Source organism: Chelonia mydas, chromosome 27 (assembly GCF_015237465.2).
Source record: "Chelonia mydas isolate rCheMyd1 chromosome 27, rCheMyd1.pri.v2, whole genome shotgun sequence".
In the NCBI taxonomy this organism is placed as follows: Eukaryota; Metazoa; Chordata; order Testudines; family Cheloniidae; genus Chelonia; species Chelonia mydas.
Genome location: NC_057860.1, coordinates 10,650,947 through 10,672,181, shown reverse-complemented (window position 1 = coordinate 10,672,181; position 21,235 = coordinate 10,650,947). Strand labels below are relative to the sequence as shown.

The following is a 21,235-nucleotide window of genomic DNA, read 5'->3' as shown; positions in this document are numbered from 1 at the left end:
AAAAACAGTCTCAACTTACTGTCTGAGGGAGGCAGAAACAGGAAGGGCAGGTGCCAGGGATAGAACATACCAAGAAGTGGTCACGGGTTTGACTGGGACTCCTTGGATGTATCTGAAAGCGAGTCTCTTACCATCAGCTAGGGCTAAAACCTAGTTGGTGGATGATTTTTTTTAACAGGGTTTTAGGAAACAGCCAAGGCAAACTGACCAGGTTGCTCTCGGCCAAAGTAAGGTGTAAAAGGGATAGGGCACAGAACCTGGGCTCTGTTCCCAGCTCTGCCACTGACTGCTGTATGACCTTGGGCTAGTCCCTTCCTTTGTGCCTCAGTTTCCCTCCCCCCCTTCCTCTGTCTGCTCTCTAGGGCAGAGACTGCATCTATGTGACGGCACAGGACCCAGCGCAGCGGGATCCCAATTTTGGTTAGTGCCTGGGGATGCTAAGGTAACATGGATAAGAACATCAGACAAAGGGCCGTAAGGCCTAGAAGCTGACCCACATGAATGGGAGCCCATCAAAGCCAATCAGCCTGCAGGGAGTAGCTTGAGTCAATTTGCCAGGCGTGGCTGATGGCAGCGAAGGAGTATTTCAGTGGCTGACATTTGGATGTGAAGCGTCCCCTTTCATCATGCTTGTCCCAGGCTATGAAGCCAGACCTGTTTGGCAATGGTGAGCAATCCCTCCTACCGCTGCCAGATGACAAACCGTGTGGAATAGCTGTGGGGAAAGGCTGAATGCTCATCTGACATGTCCCTTCTTGAAAGGGGATGAAGGGCGAGGGTGGGGCAGCCTGTGGCTACTACTGGGTGCGGACAGCACCCGGAGACAGCAGGGCGGTTGGAGAAGACCCCCTGGCTTAGTGGCCCCAGTCCTGCTCCTCTGACAGCAGGCCCAAAGGATATGCAATAGAAGGGCTCCCCTTTTCCCCTCCTCCTGGAGCGTGTTGGCATTGTCACTAGTTTTGCAGATCCACACAGGAAGGCGCACTGAAGTCAATGATGTTCCTTGGGAGGAGCAGGGGGGACAAACCCACATGGCTCACAGCCTAAAAATACAATACAGGTGAGGGGATCAGAACAATAGTTACTTGGGGGCAAGCGGTATTCGAGTGCTTGGAGCCCCGTCTTTGTTACAGGCGCTTTAAGCGGGACACGGCCAGTGTATCAAACTCAGCAGAGATAGAGACCACAGCTCAGCACGTGGAAAACACACAACTTTATTATGGTATGTCATAAACATTCAGCTAAGGGTAGCATAAAATCCCTCCTTTACCTGTAAAGGGTTAAGAAGCTCAAATAACCTGGTTGGCACCTGACCAAAAGGACCAATAAGGGGAGAAGATACTTTCAAATCTGTGGGGGGGAAGGTTTTTGCTTTGTCTCTTTGTGTGGGCTCTCTTGGAACCAGAGAGGGACCAGGGGCAGGAAAAACCATCTCTTAAAACCCTGCCTGAAATAAGATCTAGGATTACAAAAATTGTAAGTAAAGCAAGGAAAGGCATTCGATTATCTTTTGTTTTAGCTTGTGAATTTTCCCTGTGCTAAGAGGGAGGTTTATCCCTGTTTCTTGTAACTTTAAAGTTTTGAATCGGATTACCCTGTAAAGTTACCTTCCATCCTGATTTTACAGAGGTGCTTCTTTTACCTTTTTCCCCTCTATAATAAAGTTCTGTTTAAGAATCTGGTTTACTTATTTGGTTGGTATATTATTCTCAAGCCTCCCCAGGAAAGAGGGTGAAGGGACTTGGGGAATATTATAGGGAACCAGGGACTCCAAGGGGTCCTTTTCCTGAATCTTTGTCTAACTCACTTAGTGCTGGCAGCAGTACCCATCCAAGGACAAGGAAGGATTTGTGCCTTGGGGAAGTTTTTAACCTAAGCTGGTAGAAATAAACTTGGGGGGGGTCTTTCATGTGGGTCCCGACATCTGTCCCCTGGAGTTCAGAGTGGGGAGGGAACCCTGACATGGTACAAAACACAAACCCACAAGCCATCACCCCAGGTTGATTCATAGCAGCGAAGGATCCTACATGGTTACCTCTGTGGGGCTCCTACGGTAGCAGCTTGGGGCTTGGGGGGGGGGGGGGGGGGGACGACGACAGGAAAGCAGCCCAGTACCCAGGGTCACTAGCAGCCAACTGCTCCCCTAGCCAAACTGACCATGGGGGGGCTGGGCAGCAGCCCCTCCTGTCTCCCATGCCCCACATCAGACATTGGAAGTCAGCAAAACCTTCCTGCCACTTCCCAGGAGCAGGTACATGGCAGCGGAGTGTCATTTGTTGGCAATTCCATCCTTGTATCCTACGTGTGGACCACCACATGGGAATGAACCAATGAGCCAGCTGGTCTGGTGTTTCATCTCCTCCCACACAGGACCTGGCGAATGGCCTATCTAGCCCAGGGGCCCCACCTCCCCGATCAGACCAATGGAACCAGCTAGTACAGCATCCCCATCTTTCGACCACATCACATCTAGCCAATAGCTCATCTATCCCAGTATCCCTGCCACACCGGATCTCCTAGCCAACTCCATCCGCAACAGCCCATCTACCCGTGTCTCCCTGCCTCGCTGATCAGACCAATGGACCCATCCAATAAGAAAGGGGTAGTCAATTCTCTTTTGTCAAGGTCCAAATTTCTTGGTCAAGGTCTAGTCAAGGTCCAGACTCCAGAGACAATAACCAAACAAAACAACAGTAATGATAACGATAAGTAAATAACAGGGGTCCATTCAAAAAGCATCTGGACGGAGGCTAGATTTGACCTGCGGTCCACCTATTGACTATCCCTGCAATACGGTATCCCCACCTCATTACCACTTCAGATCTAACTAGTGGCCCATCTAGCCCGGTATCCCCACTCCCTGAATCAAGCCAAATAGTCTCTGTAGCCTGGTATCTCCTGGATCAAAGAAACACGCTCATCTAGTTTGGTATCCCCTGGATCAAACCAACATGCTCACCCAGCGGTTCAGATCAGCAGGCCCATCTATTCTGCTACCCCGCCTCCAGCTGTGTCTGCTGTCAGATGCTCCTGTGCTGTATCTACCTACGTGATACTCTTCCCCCGGGGAGCGGAAATTCCCCCACGACCACCCAGCTGGGGATCAGCTTATGCCCTGACGCCCAAGGTTCAATGGCACCACCCCAGCTGGCTTGGTATTTCAGGCCTGTATGTTCCTCACCTGGGCAGCCCCCTTGCAGGGAGACAGTGGGCTAGGAGACGCTTGGACTAGCCAATTTTGGAGCACAGCACCGGCAAGCCCCTCCTGAAATCCCCACCATGCAGCAGGCTGGGCTGGCTGTGGCAGGCCGGGACCTAGTGAGCCGTCTCTCCCCACTCAGTTTTACAGCCTTCATTGCCCCATAAATCAAAGGCCTGATGGAAGCGGCTGGGTTCTGAGCCATCCTAGCTGCAGGGAAGGAGGTGGCGGGGTGGCTGCCTAAATCCCCTACTTCCACTGGTTTCCCTTCCAAACTGTTCAGCCGCCCTGGGACAGCAGAAGGCCGGCATGGACCTATCCTATACGTGGTTCTTTGGATCCAGGAACCAATTCAGATCTCTGCTTTAAAAAGTGGGATCGCCCCCAGCCACTCCAATGCCTTCACCAGCAGAAACTAGGCAGGAGCAATTCTATTAGGGGAACAGCGATTTTGCCCAATATCGATGGAGGGGGGAGGCCAGATGTGACGAGCTGAGCCCAGATGCCAAGGAATCCACCCCAACTCCCAAAGACCCTCGTGTTCTCAGGACCTGTTTGTGGGGCGCAGGAGGGAGAGATCAGACAGCACTGCTTCAGAGCTCCCAGGGGATGCCCCACATCAGCTCCAGGATGGAAACCTGTAGCCATAAGCATGTTTAAACTGTGGTCACTGCTAACAAAGTGGTCAGGTCACCCAGCCCAACTCTCATCAGCTTCACTGGAAGATGGATCAAGCCCAGAGGATTTGTCTACACTGGGACAGTCAGGAAAACTAATCTGAATTAACTTTTAAAGTGGATTAGTTCAACTGCATTAAACCTCTGTGTGGATGGCCTTATTCAGAATTAATTTGATTGAGCTTCATTCACGTTTAACTGATGCACTTTAAATTCACACCTTTCGTTAATCCGAATTAACTACCTTCCTGAATGTCCTTTTATAGAAGCAAAGTTTGGATCTACATACAGACTTGCTCAAAGTTCAGCAGGGCTCTGGTTTACCAGAGATGGACCAAACTAGAATCATTGATGCAAACCCTACTTCTCCCAGCTCCAACTCCTGATACTGGGGGTAGGACACACAGTCTGGATCTAAACCCACATTGGTTTTGCTGCATAAATAACCAACCTAATTTGCCTAATTATTAGCAAGAATCTAGCACAGTCTCCTTGTTACCAGCATGGACAGGGATAGACTCTAATTAAGGTTAGAAGGTTTTGGATTTTCAGTGGTGAAGACAACTAGTTGTCAATTTCTTCCTCCATCTAGAAAGTGATTTAAAAAAAAAAAATCTCCACTGAAATTTACAAGGAGGGAAATTTAAATACATCAGGAGCCAGCTGTATCTCTGAAGTTAAACCAGGGATAAACCAGGCCTGTTTTTTTTTCCCCACACAGGGAGGCAGCTGTCCATCTTTTCCGCTCCCTGTTCTATCTGTCCGTCAATTAATATGAGGGTTTTTATTTGTGGCGGATGAATCTTGATTTCTACACTTGTGACATTTGGTCTGAATTTGTTTGGTGTCCCAGTTGTTTTTGTTGTCCGTTTCCTGAGAGGGTAAAAATGCAAATGGAGAAGAATCTGAAAAATCGGAATTATCCTTTGGAAGAGACGGTGGGTGCACTGGGACTCCGACTAAGCCAGCCACATGGACGGACGTCAGAGAGGGAAAAGGTCCTTGACACCAGTCAAGGAAACGGTGCTAGAGAATGGAGGTCCAATCCTGCAGCCTTTACTCACGAGTCGTTCCAACAAGACTCAAACTTGAAACATATTTAGGTTCTTTGCCCTCAGCTACCCATGAGAGGTCTCAGAATTCCTCAGCCCTTTAACAAAACCTGTCTGCAGCAAGCACAGTTCAGATCCCAGCCCAGATAGGACCAGAGACGAGCAACTGGCTTTTGAGACCAGTACTGGGGACAGCCAGCCAGCCAACTGGCCCACCAAAGATGCACATTAAATGAGCTTAGTCTCTAAGCTTCCATCCTCCCCAACTGGAAAAGCCTGGTTTCACCTTATTAATAATAATATTAATAAAATAATAATAATTAATAAAACAGTCTAAAATAAAGAGCTCGGCTCATACCCGGAGATGGGCCTGAACTTCCTCCAAACTCCAAACACTCTGGAAGTTAGAAGCTTCTTGGTCTCCAAACTCCACTCTGAATCTGGCAAATTACCCCACGTTTTAATAATGGGCCGAACCATGATATCAGCTGCGAAAAATCCCCAGGCCAGATTCTTGGCTGGCGTCACTCAGTGCACTCAATGGAGGGGAGCTGCAAGACGCCAGCTGAGGATCTGGCCCCCAGAATTTTGGATCTAGAGGTAGCCGTAGCTTAAAACCTCTCCCCCAATCTCCCGACAGAAGCCCAACCCTCCACTCCCCACAGTTACATTTGCACTGGCAGAAGAGCCCGTCTTACTTGCTCGAGGGTTCTGCCGACATTTAGGAAAACAATTAGATGAAACAACTACTTCATTTAAAAAAAAAAGGGGGGGGGTAGGATCAAGAGAGAGAGAGAAAAAAAGTTTCCTTCGGGATAAACTGGTTTAAAAATCAACAGTTTAACGAAAAAGCAAGGGGGAGGGGGATTTCTAGGGATGTTTCCCCAACCCATCAGCTTCCACAGCCCAATTGGTAATCTAGGCATTCAATAAACATAGCTGGAGTACAGAGCATGGGATCAGGCTCAGAGCTGCCTGGATTCAGCTTCCAGGGCAAAACAAGACCCACCCAGCCCGGCTGCCCAGGGAGAGGGTGGTTTGACGCTCCCGTCCCTCCCTGCCTGGCCCGATTGGGCCATAGGATCGGAATCTGGCTGCTGCTGGCTCCACTGGCTTTCCAAGGCAAGGTTCACCCCCCGGGGGAAGAGCGGGTGACGGACGGATGGGAGAGGGGTGGGCGTGGGAAAGGAGCAGCTGCACACGTTGGGCAATCGTACAAAGGCCGGCACGTTGCACAACTCGCCCAGCAGCCTCGGCGCAGCCCCCCCCGAGGCTTCCCCCCGCCGCAGAGCACCACTCCCCACGCCCGGGTGGCTCATCGCGGGGTTTCTCCCTCGCACACCCCAGTCCCCGTGAGGCCAGTGGGTTCCCACCCTGAGAAGGATCTCTTCCCTGCGGCTCAGCCCCCATCCCTGGGTATTGCCCTTGACTGGACTCACCCACCCCAACCCGGGGAAGATTGTCCTCCGAGTCCTCCCCGCGCAGCCAAAAAGCAGGAGGGGATAGAGGTCACGTGGCAGAGCCGGGAACCCCCTGGGGCAGACTCACGAGGGCCTGAACGTCCAGGGCCTCCACTGCTTGGGGTGACGCGGGGTGGGAACCCCTGTCCCTTTGGAGGATCATAAGACTGGCTGCAGGGACCGAAAGCTGGGAGCGGGGCCGTAATGGCTAAACATGGGACCTTCTGATGGAAGGCGGCGAGACAGGAGAGGCTGAGCTACCATGGGGGTGGGAGGGATTCACCCCCACACCTAGAGCCAAGCAAGCACAATGCCTCCGACGCTGATGGGTTCCCACCTGGGGCCACCTCGTCCCCTAAACTCCATCAGCTGGGCAGCTCAATTGAACCCCGCTCAGGGGCCTGCCACCTGGGTCTACAACACAGCAGCTGCTCAGCCTCCCATGAACACCCAGGGGGCAGCTCCACCTCCCCCCACCCCCACCCTGGGGTAGCGCTGGGCAGGGACAAACCACGCCGGGTCAGTAAAGACCCATGGCTCTGCCCCGCTGCAGCTTCATGGCTGGGATTCTAAGGGCCGATCCCAGCTCCTACGTGTCCTGGGTAACGGTGGGGGTCTGTTCCTCTGCTGGGGGGGAATGGGGGGCAAAGGGGGTGTATGGGAGGAGGAAGAGCAGTGAACCCCTCTGCTCCCCCTCTCCAGGGGGTTCCCTTTGGGGTGAGCTGTTTGGAAACTAGCCTTTCCCAACCCGCCGTCCCCTTTTGGCCCCAGACGTGTCTGGACAGGTGCAGCCGAGAGGGAAGGGCCCTCGCTGCTCCGGGTCCCGCTTGATCTTCCTTCCAAACAGCCTCCCTCCTGCCAGAAGTCGTAGCAGCACAAACCAGGGGGAGGGCGGGAGGATCCCCGAGCAAGCGGGGAAGCTTCCGCCGCCCAGATGAGCGAAACCCCCCCAGGGCAGGAGCCGGCTTCTGGGAGCTTCCCAGGCAGGGCGTCAGGGAGCAAAGGGGATCGGGCCAGGAGGGTCATTTTGCAGGGTGGAGTGCAGAGTCTGCAGCGGGGTGGGGCTGGAAGAGGAGTTGGGGGGGGGGAAAAAGAGGGGAGAAAATGCTCGGGCGGGGGAGGGGAGGAGGTGATTGGGTGGGGGAGGGGAAAGGCAGTGGATGGGGGAGTCTGCGGGGGGTGGGGGGGACCTAAAACCACCCTCGGTTACAGTGTCTTGCCTGCCTCCTGTACCAGCTGAGCCCGGAGCCCAGCTCTCCAATTCGGATTTTGCTGCTCAGAGGGAAGGGTCTGGACCCAGGGCTGGGGGCCAGGCCCCAGCCTACCCCAGAGACATCCCTCCCCCCACCACTTTGCATGGGGGAGCCCCCTCCTCCTGCCCCCTACCCCCACCCCCTCGGCACAATGCCTCAACTCAGATCCTTCAAAAGAGAAAAAAAAAAAAAAAAAAAAAAAAGGTCCCAGCCCTTAACCCCTTAATGTCCTCCCTCTTGCGGTTCGGAGACCAGCCCCCGGGCCGGACCCTCCCAGCCCCCCGTGGGAGGAGAGGCCCCGTGCCCCACGCACCGAGATTGCATACTTCCCTCCTACAGAATAAATAGCTTCTTGCTCAGAGCACACCGCCACGTACGCCCCGGGGCCACGGCCCAAAGCGCGGCCCCGCCAAGGGAGACCCGGCGTCAGGGAGGGAGCGTCCATCTTGCGGTGACGGAGAGAGGAGGGGGCGTCTCGGCGGGGGGAGAGAGGCTCAGTTGGGCTGGGTCACGGGGCTGGAGCTGCCGGCCTCGGGCTCCCTCTTGCCTTTCCCCGGCAGGTCTGCCCCGCCTTTGCCCTCCCCCTCCGCTCCCTCTTTGGCCCCCTCGTGCGTCTTCACGTGCTTGCTGAGGTGGTCGCTCCTCACGAAGACCCGGCTGCACACGGGGCAGGTGAATTTCTTGGTCCCCGTGTGGGTCTGGAGATGCCGCTGCAGCTCGTCGGAGCGGGTGAAGCGCTTGCCGCAGAAGAGCCAGTTGCAGACGAAGGGCCGGTCCCCGCTGTGCCAGCGCAGGTGGGCTTTCAGGTGGGAGGTCTTGGCGTAGGCCTTGCCGCAGCCGGGGATGTGGCAGTTATGCAGATGCTTCTTCTTGGCCCCGTCCGGGCAGGGCCCCACCCTCTCGGCCTCCTGGCAGTTCGGGCAGCGGCAGGCCGCCTGCCCGGCGCTCCGGGGCACCGAGCGCCTCGAGCTCTTTGCCCTGGCGGTACCGTCCACAGCCTGCTCGAGAACGTGCGGCTCCGGAGGCGAGGCGAGCAGCTTCGGCCCTTCCTGGCCCATCAGGTGCTGGGCCGAGGGCAGGAGGTGGTGTGGCGGGCCACAGAGCTGGTGCTCAGCGGAGCCATACCCCCCCAGCACCGGCTGGAGTCCGCCCGCGGGGCCAGGGGCTTGGAGGCCGCCTTGACCCGGCGACAGCTCCATCCAGCTGGATCCGGCATGGAGGTCCCACCAGGGATTCACGCCGCCCTCCTCGGCGGCGTTGCCGGGGTGCGAGGGCCTGAACCAGGGCTCGTAGGGGTGGGCCATTTCGGGAGGCGGCTGCAGGAGCTTGGAGTACGCGCCAGGGGCCAGCAGGCTGTCACCATCCAGGTCTAGCCTCGAAGAGCCATGCAGATCGTAGCCGGGGGCGGCCGCAAACTCCACCCCGGGGCCCACCAAGGGCAGGTGCTGGAGCTCCGTGGACTGGAGAGGGGAGGGGAAGTCGCCGCCCACCTCGGAGCTGGCGTGGGGCTGGTAGGGCTGCAGGGGCTGCAGGTCCAAGTGCGGGGAGGCGACGCGCGGCGTCTCCGAGCGCTGATTGGCAAGAGTGCCGCAGACGGCCGTGAGCATTGCCGGACTCCAGAGCGGGGCCGCAGCTCCGGCAGACCTGGAGCAGGAGAGAGAGAGGGAAAGGAAGGGGTCTGAGACAGGAGTCACGCTCATTCCCCTCCCACGCAATTAACCCTTTGCTGCTTTCCCTAGGAACTGGCCCTAGTTTCCCTTAAACTGTGGAGCTAGAGATGGGTCTGGGCCAGGTCATTATTTCACCAGGGACTGGGATCCTGCTGAGCCCCTCTCTGCACCTAGCTCGGCACAGGACGCCAAATGCATCCCAAATGTAACCCCACTGATTTCAGTGGATTTGCATCCAGGATGAATCTGGCCCAGAGACTGCTCCTTTTTCATATGGCTGCGCCACCACCCGCCCAGAAACCTGACAGAGGACACCAGGACAACCACAAGACCTTGGTTTTACATATTATTTGTATTCCCATAGCCCCTAGGAGCTCCGGACTGTGTGGCGCTAGGCGCTGTACAAACACAGACCATAAAAGATGGTTCTTATCCCAAGGAGCTTACAGCCTAAGGCACTTGTCTAGGGAGTTTTTCCAATCAGTAGATCTCAAAGGTCTGTATCATTATCCCCATTTTACAGATGGGGAAACTGAGGCATAGAGAAGGGTAGTGACTTACTGAAGGCCAGTGGCAGAGCTAGGAATAGAACCCAGATCTCCGAGTCCCCATCCCTTGCCCCCGACCCTAGCCCTAAGGGCTGATGCCCTCCAGCTGGGAGGCGGTCTAGTTGGGTCATTGAATCAGGGAAGGAGAGGTGGACAGGACAGAACATGAGCTTTTCACCCTCATCATCCTGTTGGAGTCAGTGGAAAAGCTCAGGTTGATTTCAACGGGCTCTGGCTGTGAAACACACGGCAGGTGGCGCTAAGGATCCGGAAGCGCCAGACACCCTGGAGGATAGATCGGATGCTGCTCCCTATCCCCTTACAGCTCCCCTCGGTCCACAGAGCCCCCGAGCTGCCCAGCCCCGTATGGTCCTGAACAGCATCTCAGCTCTGCATCTTCCCCTAGCGGCTCTGTGCGCTGTCCAGATGGCCAGGATGTTTTTGAAGGTATTTTAGAGGCTCCTAAAAAAGGAGGGGGGGGGGTTGCAGATTTAAGTATAGTTTAGTCTCTGTTTCTAAAAGGCCCTCGGAGACAGGCCCCTCTAATAGGCAGCTTCTGGAAGGTGGATTACAGTAATTACTGTCTGATTGTCTGCGCTGCTGGATGAAAGAGGCTCCGGCTGCATTCTGGAGCACCTCTGAGCTGGGCCTGGGGTGGCAGGGGTGTGGGGACACCGGATGGGATATTTATAGCCTTGTTCGCATGGCTCCGTAGAGGGCCCCGGAACAGGCCTGCGGCACTGCTCGGCTCGTTGGGCCCATCCCCGCGGGAGTGGCGCTTAAGAACACAGGAGCTGGTCGGTCAGGTCTGGACCATCCCTAGGAGTTGGCCCATCGAGGTATCCTGCCTGGGGCAGCGGCCAATCCAAAGCAAGCCAAACCTTGCCCCCATCCCCACCCTGCATAAGGCGGCTGGCAAGTCGTGCAGTGCCGTGCACAAGGAAAAGCAGAGGGGATTCCTCACTGACCCTTGTGACTAGCCCTGAAACTGCAAGCGCCGGCCAGCGAGGCTCCATCGCTCAGGATACAAATGCTGGGGTCTCCCCAGGCAGACGAGGCCCCCGCCCTCTTATGGAGGAGGGCCGAGTCCCTGACTGAAGTATAAACAATCGCCAGGTGGCCCATTGACCCTACTGGATGGATATCAGAATTGCTCAGCCGTGTGCCATAGACCCAATACTGCCATGGGTCTTCGTAGCTCAAGTGGTCCTGGCTCTGTCTTTTGAAGCTTCTGAGCGCTGCCCCAGCTGACGGGTTGTGATGTGCAGCAAATGGACAATGGGAAAGTGCTAAGGGGACTGGGATGATGCCGGGTTAGCAGTAGATGTAAAGAGGGAGCTCAGCTGTCCCACAGAACAGAACATCACTGCATTGCATCACTCACAAGGAGGCCACCAGAATGTAGGTTACCCTTTGCTGCAGAATATACAGGGCTGTGACTTTAATCTTGGGGCATGGCCTCCTCCCTTTCCCTTCCGTATAGCTAATCCCAGGGAGGGAGGGACGGACACCGGCTCCTTCTAGGGGACAGTTCCACTGGGTTGGTCCAACCTGGAGCTCAGCTGTTCTCCAGCACCAACCTAACTCCATGCAGCCGGATTGCAGCATAGCGATATTGGCATGAGCGCTGCATCAAGCCCATGGGCATTTCACAGGTCTCAGCTCTCTCTCTCACATACTTATCTGGCCACTGTACGAGCGGAGCATTTCACAGTCAAACACATTTATCCCGAGAACACCCCTGCGAGGGGCAATTGCAGGACAGAGAGATTTAGTGACTTGCCTGCACAGGAAGCCTGCCCCAGAGCAGAGAAGTGAACCAGGGTCTCCCAATGCCCTAACCATTGGGCCATCCATCCTCTCACATGAGGCAGGCCAGTGGCCTTTGCTCTGGCACCAGCGGTCCTTCAGCGCTCAACAGCCGTGGGCCGTCCGACTGCTGGTCAGGAGAGATCTGTGCGGTGGTTTAGAACCCTTCACCAGAGGCCGCTGCTTGTCACCACTCCCAAACCACTCAACTCCGCTCCCCTCACCCAACACCCCGCTCCCCCCCCCCCCCGAGTTCCCTCTCCCTTCCCCACTGCACTAGCAGACTGGGGGCTGCAGCAGTGATGCAGAAGGCAGCCTGGGGTCCATCTGGGCAACAGTGCCAAGGTAACAAGCAGGAGCCTGGGGTCCTGACGGTGGCACTGGGGAGTTAAGGGGTCAGTTTAACACCCCATGGGCAGATCTCTGGGCAGCCAGTGCCCTGAAATTCATCAGGGTCTGGAAAGTCAACTAGGAATCGAGAGGATTGTTAAATTGTGGCCAGTGCCCCCACAGCACCATTCGCTGCCCCGGGGCAGCCACTGCAACAAAGTAGTGATCCCAGGCAGCTGGGACACAGAGCCTACAGCTCCCACTGCCTCAGATGATAGGGGGGCAGGAGTCCTGTCCTCCCTGTAACCACGTCAGCACCCCTTTCAGCAGCTCGCTCAGGGCCTATCTGACTGTCCCGGGGCTGGAGGCACCAGCCAGCCCTGCCGGGCACCACAGCAGCCGAGATCAGGGTTCAGGGCCTGCATTGGGTCCCACGGGATCCCCATTTGTTTCTCAGGATCCCAGCCAGTGACTCACCCTGCCGAGCTGCGGAAACCCCATTGGGGCGAGGCGCCCCACCCCAGTGTCGAAATCCACCTGTCAGGACTAGCTCCCCACCCCCAAGTTTCCACCAGGAGCAGTACCCAGCCTCTTCCTTGGGGCACAGCCCTCGCTTTGCTTTAATTGTCTCCTGCCCCCAGGAGTCTTGCTTGGCCTTTGTACCCTGTACCCCATCTCTCTCCCCCGCTTGGCAGCTCTCCATTCGTCCTGCCCACATGCACACTCCCAGGCCCCCCCATAACCTTCCTCATCTTCCTGCTAATGACCATTCGCTGGAGAGCCAATCCAGAGAGCCCAGCACCGCACAGGAGAATCCTCTCTGCAGAGTTGCTTCCTCACCCTCAGGCCATGGGATGCTGGAAAATCCTGACTCCATTTGGACAGAACCAAGGGAAACCAAAAGGTCCATTCACCTTACTCTCTCCCCTTCTCGGCCTAACACACTGCTCTCCCCACTTCCCCCTACCCTGCCCTGCCCTGCATTGTTGCGGACAAATACATGCTGATTTGCACATAAGATGACATGGAGGGGTAGGGGTGGGGGGTGAGAGAATAGGGCAAAGACAGCCCTGACAGCAGGAAAGCATGGAGAAAAATCCACAGACACACCAAGAGAAGGTGTCCTGGAAAGAGGATGTGTGCGCCAGCCCCAGGTGTAAAGAGATCAAGAACGGTGCAGCTCCAGAAATGGTCGCTACCAGCATCCTGAACTTTCCCCATAACACCAGCACAGCTGATGGGAGTTTTCTATCCCCTTTCTCATGCATTGTCCCCCACAGATCCTCTCACCGAAAGGACCCGCAGTAGTGTTAATAGGGACACCCAAACTCAATTAAAAACAAAACAAAACCACACCATGGGAAAGCTTCCCTCCTGGCCCGTTGTTATAAGTAATGCCCCGGGGGGCGGGGGGGGGGGAAATGTGCTTATGTGAGAGTTGGCCAAAACACTAGGGACTGAACCAGCGACGTCCCGAGCTAGAAGCAGGATCTACTAGAGCCAGAACTAAAGAGACAGGCCTCTCTAGCTAGGGGCTGAAATAGTTGGACAGTGTCTGGGGATTGGCACAGAGAAGGATTTGTAGCACTCACTCCCTGGCGGGGGACACTCAGGGCCATCCGAGCAGATGGATGTGACAGAGATCAGAGGAGAAGATACATTGCTCTGGTTTTTCCCTTGTTTGTTTACAGCCTCTTTAACTTTGTGTCCAGTCAGTTTCATGGCTTCCCCCGGCTAGTCAATTTCCCCTCTTAGTTTGTGTGGGTCTCTCTCATCCCAACAGGAGAGGGGGAGAGCAATTATTGTACAGACAGCCAGATGGGGACAGGCCCAAAGCCTGAAGTTATTTTTGTTTCAGCTTCAGAAACTGACTAGAGTTCACACTGAGGGTGCCTGGCTGAGCAAATAGGTTCCTGGTATAGTTGGACTCAGGACACCAAATCCAATTCTCTGCCCACCCACAAACTCTAGGGTTCAGAAGCGAGTCCAATTCTCCATCAGCCTTAACCCGAAGAACATTCTTTCCCCCATGTTTTGGCGAGGAGGTGGAGCTGGGCGTGGAATGCCCTCCCAGAGGGCATTGCTCCAATGCCATCTTTAGCTCCTTACCCAAAGGCTCCATGATGCTGACCATGCTAGGGCTCTGGACCAGGTTTGAAACACACTTACAGCATAGGGTGACTGTATGTCCACACCCAACAAAAATCACAACCCCACCCCTCCGACCAGGTCGCGTGAGAGGGTGGGGCCCCAGCACATGATCCTCGCTGGCAGAGTGGCTTAAAGAGTAACTCTTCCCACCCCACTCCTCCAGTCCAGCATGGACAGGGAAACTGCACTAAAGCCCTGCTAACTACAGCCAGGCCCAGAAGCTGCCGTCAGCATGCTTGAGGCCAGACAGGGCCCTACAGAACAGGGTTTAGCTTGCTTGGGTGAAGCTGATCTCCTGGAATAAGGCTCCATGGACTTTCCACCACCAGGGATGGGGAGGCAACAATGCTTAGAAAAAGCAAAGGCAGGGGGAGGGAACCAACCAAGGAGCCTGCTGGGAAGGGGCCCAGGATGCCGATATGATCTAGGCTGGCTTCCACAGAACTGAGCAGGTCCCGCTGCTGATGGGGAGGGGTGTGTAAAGGGTTAACACCATGCTGGGGGTAAATCAGGAGAGAAAGAAGATCCTGCCCTGGCACTGAACATTTCAACCACCGAGTTGCCCTAAGCACCATCCTGAGTGGTGCTGAGGGCCCTCAGGTCTCTCGGACATCAGTAGCCACTTGAAGGCATGTGGGGTCTCTCAGGAGAAGGCCTGCAAACAACTGCTGGACTCCCTTGCCAAGGCTACTTAACCCCACAGCGGGCCAGCAGCTGGGGGCAGGAACAGATGTGGTGCCCTCTCCACTCGGAGTCACAGGCCAGGGTCCCTTCCCCTGTGGCATAAACAGATTTGGCCAAGCAGCCCCTCGGAGGGCTCAGTGCCCAGCCCTGCAGGACCCACCCCGGCCTCCCTCCCTGGTAAAACGTGCAATTCAATGGCTCTTTCTTGCGGGACTCAGACAGGCTCCGACACCCCTCCCCCTCCCCACTAAGTCGCATACATGCGCACAGCCTCCACAAACGCGGCTTCCCAGATCCCTGGGGATGGCTCCTGCCGGGATCCAGAGCTATCACCAACAGGCCAAGCCCTGCCAGCACTGGGCTCCGGTTAACGCCAAAGGGTAGCAGTGTCTGGGGGAGAACTGAACACAGGGGCCATCAAAGCCAGGTGGAACGCCGCACGGTAAAACTGCTTAAGAAGCCCTGAAAGGGCCCGATCTCACTTAGGACCCGGCTAGGACTCTGTGTGGCCAATTTCAGCATAAGGGGGTTTGGGGGACACAGGGAGCGGTCTAATCGCCATGCCAAGGACCCAGCGCAGACATAAGGCAAAGCAAGGACTCTTCCTGTACCAGCTCTCTCTAGGATGGTGGATGTCACACCTGGGGGCAATTTGTCACCTCAGTGACACACACACAGAGGCGGAATAATCCCCCTGATTTCCCGGGAGTCATTCCGGATTGACACCAGTGTGACTACGGGGAAATCAGACCGTCCTTCCAGTTCTACCCTTGGTTAACAAAGCAGAGCCCCCACCCTCCTGGCCAGGTCACTAACACATGGCCTCTGATCCTGGCTTTGCGTCCCCAGTGTGCGGTACAGACTAATCAGTGGGGCAGGGAGGGGACCAGGCTTCTTACCCCAGGAGTGTTAGAAACATTTTCCCCCATCCCCAGTCAGGACAAAACGTTGAAATCTTGACACTTTTTGTGGACACACGGGACAGGTCAGTCATTTTGAAAAGTTTGGTTTCAGTTTCAGCTTTATAAAGATGACTTTAACTTAGCACATATATTTGAAATAAAATCGCTCTTTGAGCCAAAGCCAGGAGCGGGTTCATTCAGAAAACGCCACCATTTCCAAAAATTAGACCTCCAAATCGGTTTTCAACACAGGAAATTCATCAAAACCAGCCAGTTCTGGTGAGCACTTTGGGGTTTGACAGGTCAACAGTTTCCAGAAGAAAAAAGAGTGTGGACAAATTCCTGACCAGCTCTGCTAATAAACCCCTCAAGCCTCCTCCGCTGCACCCCCTGAGGAAAGTCTAAGAAGCAGGAACACCATTTTACAAGTGGGGAAACTGAGGCACAGAGCAGCGCCTCGCCTAGGCTGGGACTGGAACTGGGCAACCCTTGGCTGCCCGTCCTGAGCGCAGAGCACTTCGCACGAGGCGAGAAACCAACAACAAGCTGCAGGTGACCGGCTTTGAAGATGGGGGTGGCAGGGAGCCAAGACCATCTCCCCTTCCATCGATCCAGGCCAGGGGTCCGATCCAGCCCTCACTGAAGTCAACCACAATCTTCAGTGCGTGTGTGGGGCAGGGGAGGGTGGTAGGGGGGGCTGGATTGGGCCCAATCCTGCCAGCTCAGACCGGAGGCTGGATTGAGTTAATATCAGCCAGCCCCAGCCCGCAGCCGCCTCTGCGGGACACCCTGAGCCCCAGCAATGCCCCCTTAGCTTCCAGAGAGGAGAGGAGAGGCCCTCGGAGGCCCTACCTGGCCTGGGGGAGCTTGTCCCACTCCAGATCCCCCCCGGAGCGATTCACTCTCCAGCAAACCCCAAGTTGCACCCCGGCTCCCCGTGCATTGCGGGGTTTGCCCTGGCGTAGCTACGGCCGTGTGTGGGGCGGGGGCTCACCCGGGGGCCCCGCGCCCCTTCTCCCACCCCCGCAGGAGCGAGCCGGGCCAGCTGGCCGGGGAAGCAGCAGCTCCCGGGGCCGGGGCTTCAGCAGCAGGTGCCCCACGACGGGAGACAGAAGGAGCCGGTCCCGAGGCCTCTGCCCACCCGGCTCCCGGGGGCGCTGAGCGCCCCTGGACCACACCTGCTGGGGGGCCGGGATCGGTCCCCCCCAGGGGCCGCTGCCCCCCCAAGCGCCAGCGCCGCTGCACCCCCGCCCACCCGCGTTAGCATCCGTGGGGAGCGCGCCCCGGGGCCGACCCACGAAGCCCAGCTACCTGCGGGTTCAGCGGGGCCCGGGGGTGCCGCGATCTCCCCGCGGAGCCGTCCTCATCGGGGCGCCCGGCCCGTCCGTTCGCCCGCCCCTCGGGCAGAGCCCCTCGGCCGCTGGCCGCTGCCGGTCCCCGCAGCCCGTGCGGAGCGAGCGAGCGCAGGTGAGCGGAGCGAACCCGCCCTGACTCACCGCCGCGCTCAGCTCGGCTCCGCTTCCCTCCCGGCCCGGCTCCGCCCACCTACCTGCCCCGGCGGCTTTTAACCCTTCCCGGCAGGGCCGGCGCCGCTGACACCCGGCTCCGGCCGGCCGGCAGCCCACACGCGGGGCGGTCACAGGGGAGAGACCGGCCCCAGCGCTGGGCTCGCTCCAGGGGCCGGATCGCGGGCAGGGCGAGGAACACGTGCTTTGGCCACCCGCCCCAGCCGGACCCACCGGGACCCGCCGGCTCTGGGGCGCTTGGGGTGGTAACTAGAGTCAGGCCTGATTCTTAGCGCCTCTGGAGGGGTGGCCACTGGATGCCCGGGCCGGTCTATCGCCTCCCTGTCTAGTAGAGAGCCAGTGCTTCGTAGCAGGGACCCAGCCCTTTCTGCTGGCAGGGCAGCCTGCTCAGCACACCTGTAAAAAGAGAGCCAGGGAAGGGAGGGAGGGATGGAGGTGGGTACATGGGGATGGATAGATAGATGGGCATGGGGCTAGAGAGGTGTGGGTGCCTGGGGACAGATAGATGGATGGATGGAGGCAAAGAAGAGGGACCAGTGTAAAGGATAGATAGATAGATAGATAGATAGATAGATAGATAGATAGATAGATAGATAGATAGATAGATAGATAGATGGGGTGTATGGGGATAGATAGATAGATAGATAGATTAGATGGGGTGTATGGGGATAGATAGATAGATAGGTAGATAGATAGATAGATGATGATAATTTGATAGATGTGGGTGCGTGGGGACAGACAGCTAGATAGGTGTGCAGGGGGCCAGATAGATAAATGAGTACATGAGAATAGATGAGGCAAACAGAGAGAGCTCAAGGAGAAGAGGTAGCTCGGGGAGATCAGACGGCTAGATTAGACCCATGGTGCACGCCTGACAGCTACTGTCATTCCTGGCGGATTCTGGAGAAAGCCCCAAAGCGAAACACGGCTGACCCCATTCCAAACCCTGCTCCGGGTCACCCGGAGGTCACGGGAGGGCACTGCGAACTGGAGAGACCTCTTCCCTCTCTGAACTTTGTTGATTGAGTTTGTGGACCCAGAGGGACGTTGCCATTTGAATCCAAGGGCGCACACCCTGTCCTTTCACCTGCCCTCCTCCCCTCTCCCGCAGAACCCACTGGCGGTAGATGCAATGCAAAGAGCTGCTGCCCTTGATTGGGATACATCTCACCAAGGGGGCCGTATTGACTGTTTGTGGGTCATAGCACTGAGAGGCACCTGCAAATCAGGCGTCCTGATTTAGGAGGGACAAGTCTCTGTGGTCAGGAATATTGGCCATTCCCTACCCCGCCCCTCCAAAGACCATTCCTGGGCCCTGATCAAAGCTCACGGAGGTCAGCCGGGGTCTTTCCATTGACTTCCATGAGTGCTTGTCAAACACTCACGGGGCTCCAGGCAGGGGTAAGTGGGTGAAGTTGTCTGGCCTGTGCTATACACGAGATCAGACTCAATGACCTAATGGTCCCTTCTGGCCTGAAACTCTGTGAATCTGTCAGACCGGGCCCACCGGCTGGTGCACGTCAATAGAATGAACAGCCATGTCCCTGCTTTCCTCTCCGAACGTCCCTGTTTAAGGATGGCGAGCACTGGCAGCTGGGCTGGAAAAGACCTCTTTGATCACCGGGATCATCCACTTCGGGAGGAAGAGCACTAGAGGGCAGAGAGCAGACTGTAACCAGACTATAACAGGGTTCAAAAAAGAACAAGATAAGTTCCTGGAGGACAGGTCCATCAATGGCTATTCGCCAGGATGGGCAGGGATGGTGTCCCTAGCCTCTGTTTGCCAGAAGATGACAGGGGATGGATCACTTGATGATCACCTGGTCTGTTCATTCCCTCTGGGGCACCTGGCACTGGCCATTGTCCGCAGACAGGACACTGGGCTAGATGGACCTTTGGTCTGACCCACTGTGGCCGTTCTTATGTTATTATGACTTCCTATTAATGGAGGGTCGACTTGACTCCTCCAGCCTACCTCCGAGCTGCCCAGAGCATCCTGTCTTTATGGAATACAAAAAGTGCGTGTCTCTCATTAGACCAATAGACTGGGAAGGCTTTGTAGCAGGGACCATCACCATGGCCTTCTGTTTGTACTCTGAAGTGCCGAGCACACTGAGACAGATAGCACCGATTCATCTTTAATATTTCTGCTGAGTAGCATCTAAAAGCTCAATCTAGATCAGGGGTGGGCAAACTTTTTGGCCCGAGGGCCACATCAGGGTTGCAAAATTGTATGGAGGGCCAGGTAGAGAAGGCTGTGCCCCCCAAACAGCCTGGCCCTGCCCCCATTTGCCTCCTCCCACTTCCCGTCCCTAACCACTCCCCAGGACCCCACCCCCTATCCAACCCCCCCATCCCCTGTCCCCTGACAGCCCCTCCCCCTAACCACCCCCCAACCCCCGACAGGCCCCCCGGGACTTCCACGCCTATCCAACCCTCCCTGTTCTCCAACCCCTGCTGGCCTCCCTGCAGAACCCCCAACCCATCCAACGCCCCTGCTCCTTGTCCCCTGACCACCCCCTCCTGGGACCCCCCCACCGCTAACCATCCCCCGGAACCCCACCCCCTATTCAACCTGCCAGCTCCCTGTCCCCTGACTGCCCCGCCCCCATCCACCCCCACCCCCCAACAGGCTCCCCAGGACTCCCATGCCTATCCAACCCTCCCTGTTCTCCATCCCTTGACGGCCTCCCCGCAGAACCCCCAACCCATCCAACGCCCCTGCTCCTTGTCCCCTGACCACCCCCTCCTGGGACCCCCCCGCCCCTTATCCAACTCCCCTGCTCCCCACTCCCTTACCATGCTGCTCAGATCGCTGGCGGTGTGGCGAACTGAGGCTGCGAGGGGAGGGGGGACAGCAGGGGAGGGGCCAGGGGCTAGCCTCCCCAGCTGGGAGCTCAAGGGCCAGGCAGGACAGTCCCGCTGGCTGGATGTGGCCCACGGGCCATAGTTTGCCCACCTCTGGTCTAGATAACACTTAGTTCTGCCATGAGTGCAGGGGACCAGACTAGATGACTTCTCGAGGTGCCTTCCAGTCTCTCTCTCTCTCTCTCTCTCTCTCTCTCTCTCTCTCTCACACACACACACACACACACACACACACACACACACACACAGAGCCAGGCCTGTAGAGAGAAATTTGGGGCCCCACTACATCCAGTTTTCTGGGGCCCCATGCTCTCCCATTTCACTTTATTTACACAGACGCTACAGATTTGGAGGTGGGGGAGCTCTGAGCTCAGGGCCCCAGTACAATTGTCCCCCCTTATTCCCTCCTTTCGTCAGCCCTGCACACAGCCCCTGCCCCAAAGATCTTGCAGTCTAATAAATCCTAAACTCCAGCATCAATAACTCTTGATGTTCTGGAAATCCCCCTGCTGCGGGGATAAGCTCTGGTGTGGATCTGTAGCTAGGAATCAAGCCCTTTGATGCATCCCAGAAGCACCAGACCTTGGTGTTCTCCTCCCATGTACGTAACCCAGCGCTGGCTTCTAACATGAAAAAGATGGTTCCAAGGGAACCCCATGGGAAGATGAAAGGCTGTCGATTCCTGTGAACTGGTGACAGATCTGCAGCCAGGAGGCCCACCGCTCTGTGGAACCCCCTGAGATGTGTCAGTAATGGGAAAGGACAGGCAGCGGCTGACTGTCCCCATCCAAAGCCAGGCAAGGCTCAGGCTGGCACTCGGACCTGGCCCAGGGGTCACTCTGTTCCTGCACGGAGGGGAATTTCAGGATTAACCCTTTCACTGTGCTGTTCCTGAGGCTGAAAATGGGGAATTTGTTTACCATACCTCGCTAGGGGCTATGCCCCTCTAGATGTATGGCCCACTGGGCTGGGATTCAGGACTCCTGGGTTCTCTTCCCAGCTCTGCCAGTGGACAATCATGGGCAAGTCACTCTCTCCCCCTCCCAGCCCTTGTCTATTTGGACCCTTTGGGTCAATGAATGTCTCCTACTAGCACAACTGGCTCC

The 21,235-nt window shown here is 56.5% G+C and overlaps 1 protein-coding gene across 1 annotated transcript; it reads right to left on the bottom strand.

The window, feature by feature from the left end:
* Nucleotides 1–1,194: 1,194 nt before the first annotated feature.
* Nucleotides 1,195–17,267, bottom strand: SP6 (Sp6 transcription factor). Its single transcript, XM_037887146.2, has 2 exons — nucleotides 17,047–17,267; nucleotides 1,195–9,285 (listed from the first exon to the last, which is right to left on the bottom strand). The coding sequence occupies exon 2, from the start codon at nucleotides 9,246–9,248 to the stop codon at nucleotides 8,136–8,138; it is 1,113 nt and encodes a 370-aa protein (XP_037743074.1). The 5' UTR covers nucleotides 9,249–9,285; nucleotides 17,047–17,267; the 3' UTR covers nucleotides 1,195–8,135.
* Between the last annotated feature and the right edge of the window lie 3,968 nt (nucleotides 17,268–21,235).

Coding starts and splice junctions, on each gene's coding strand:
- SP6 (XM_037887146.2), bottom strand. CDS start 9,248: ATGCTCACGGCCGTCTGCGGCACTCTTGCCAATCAGCGCTCGGAGACG.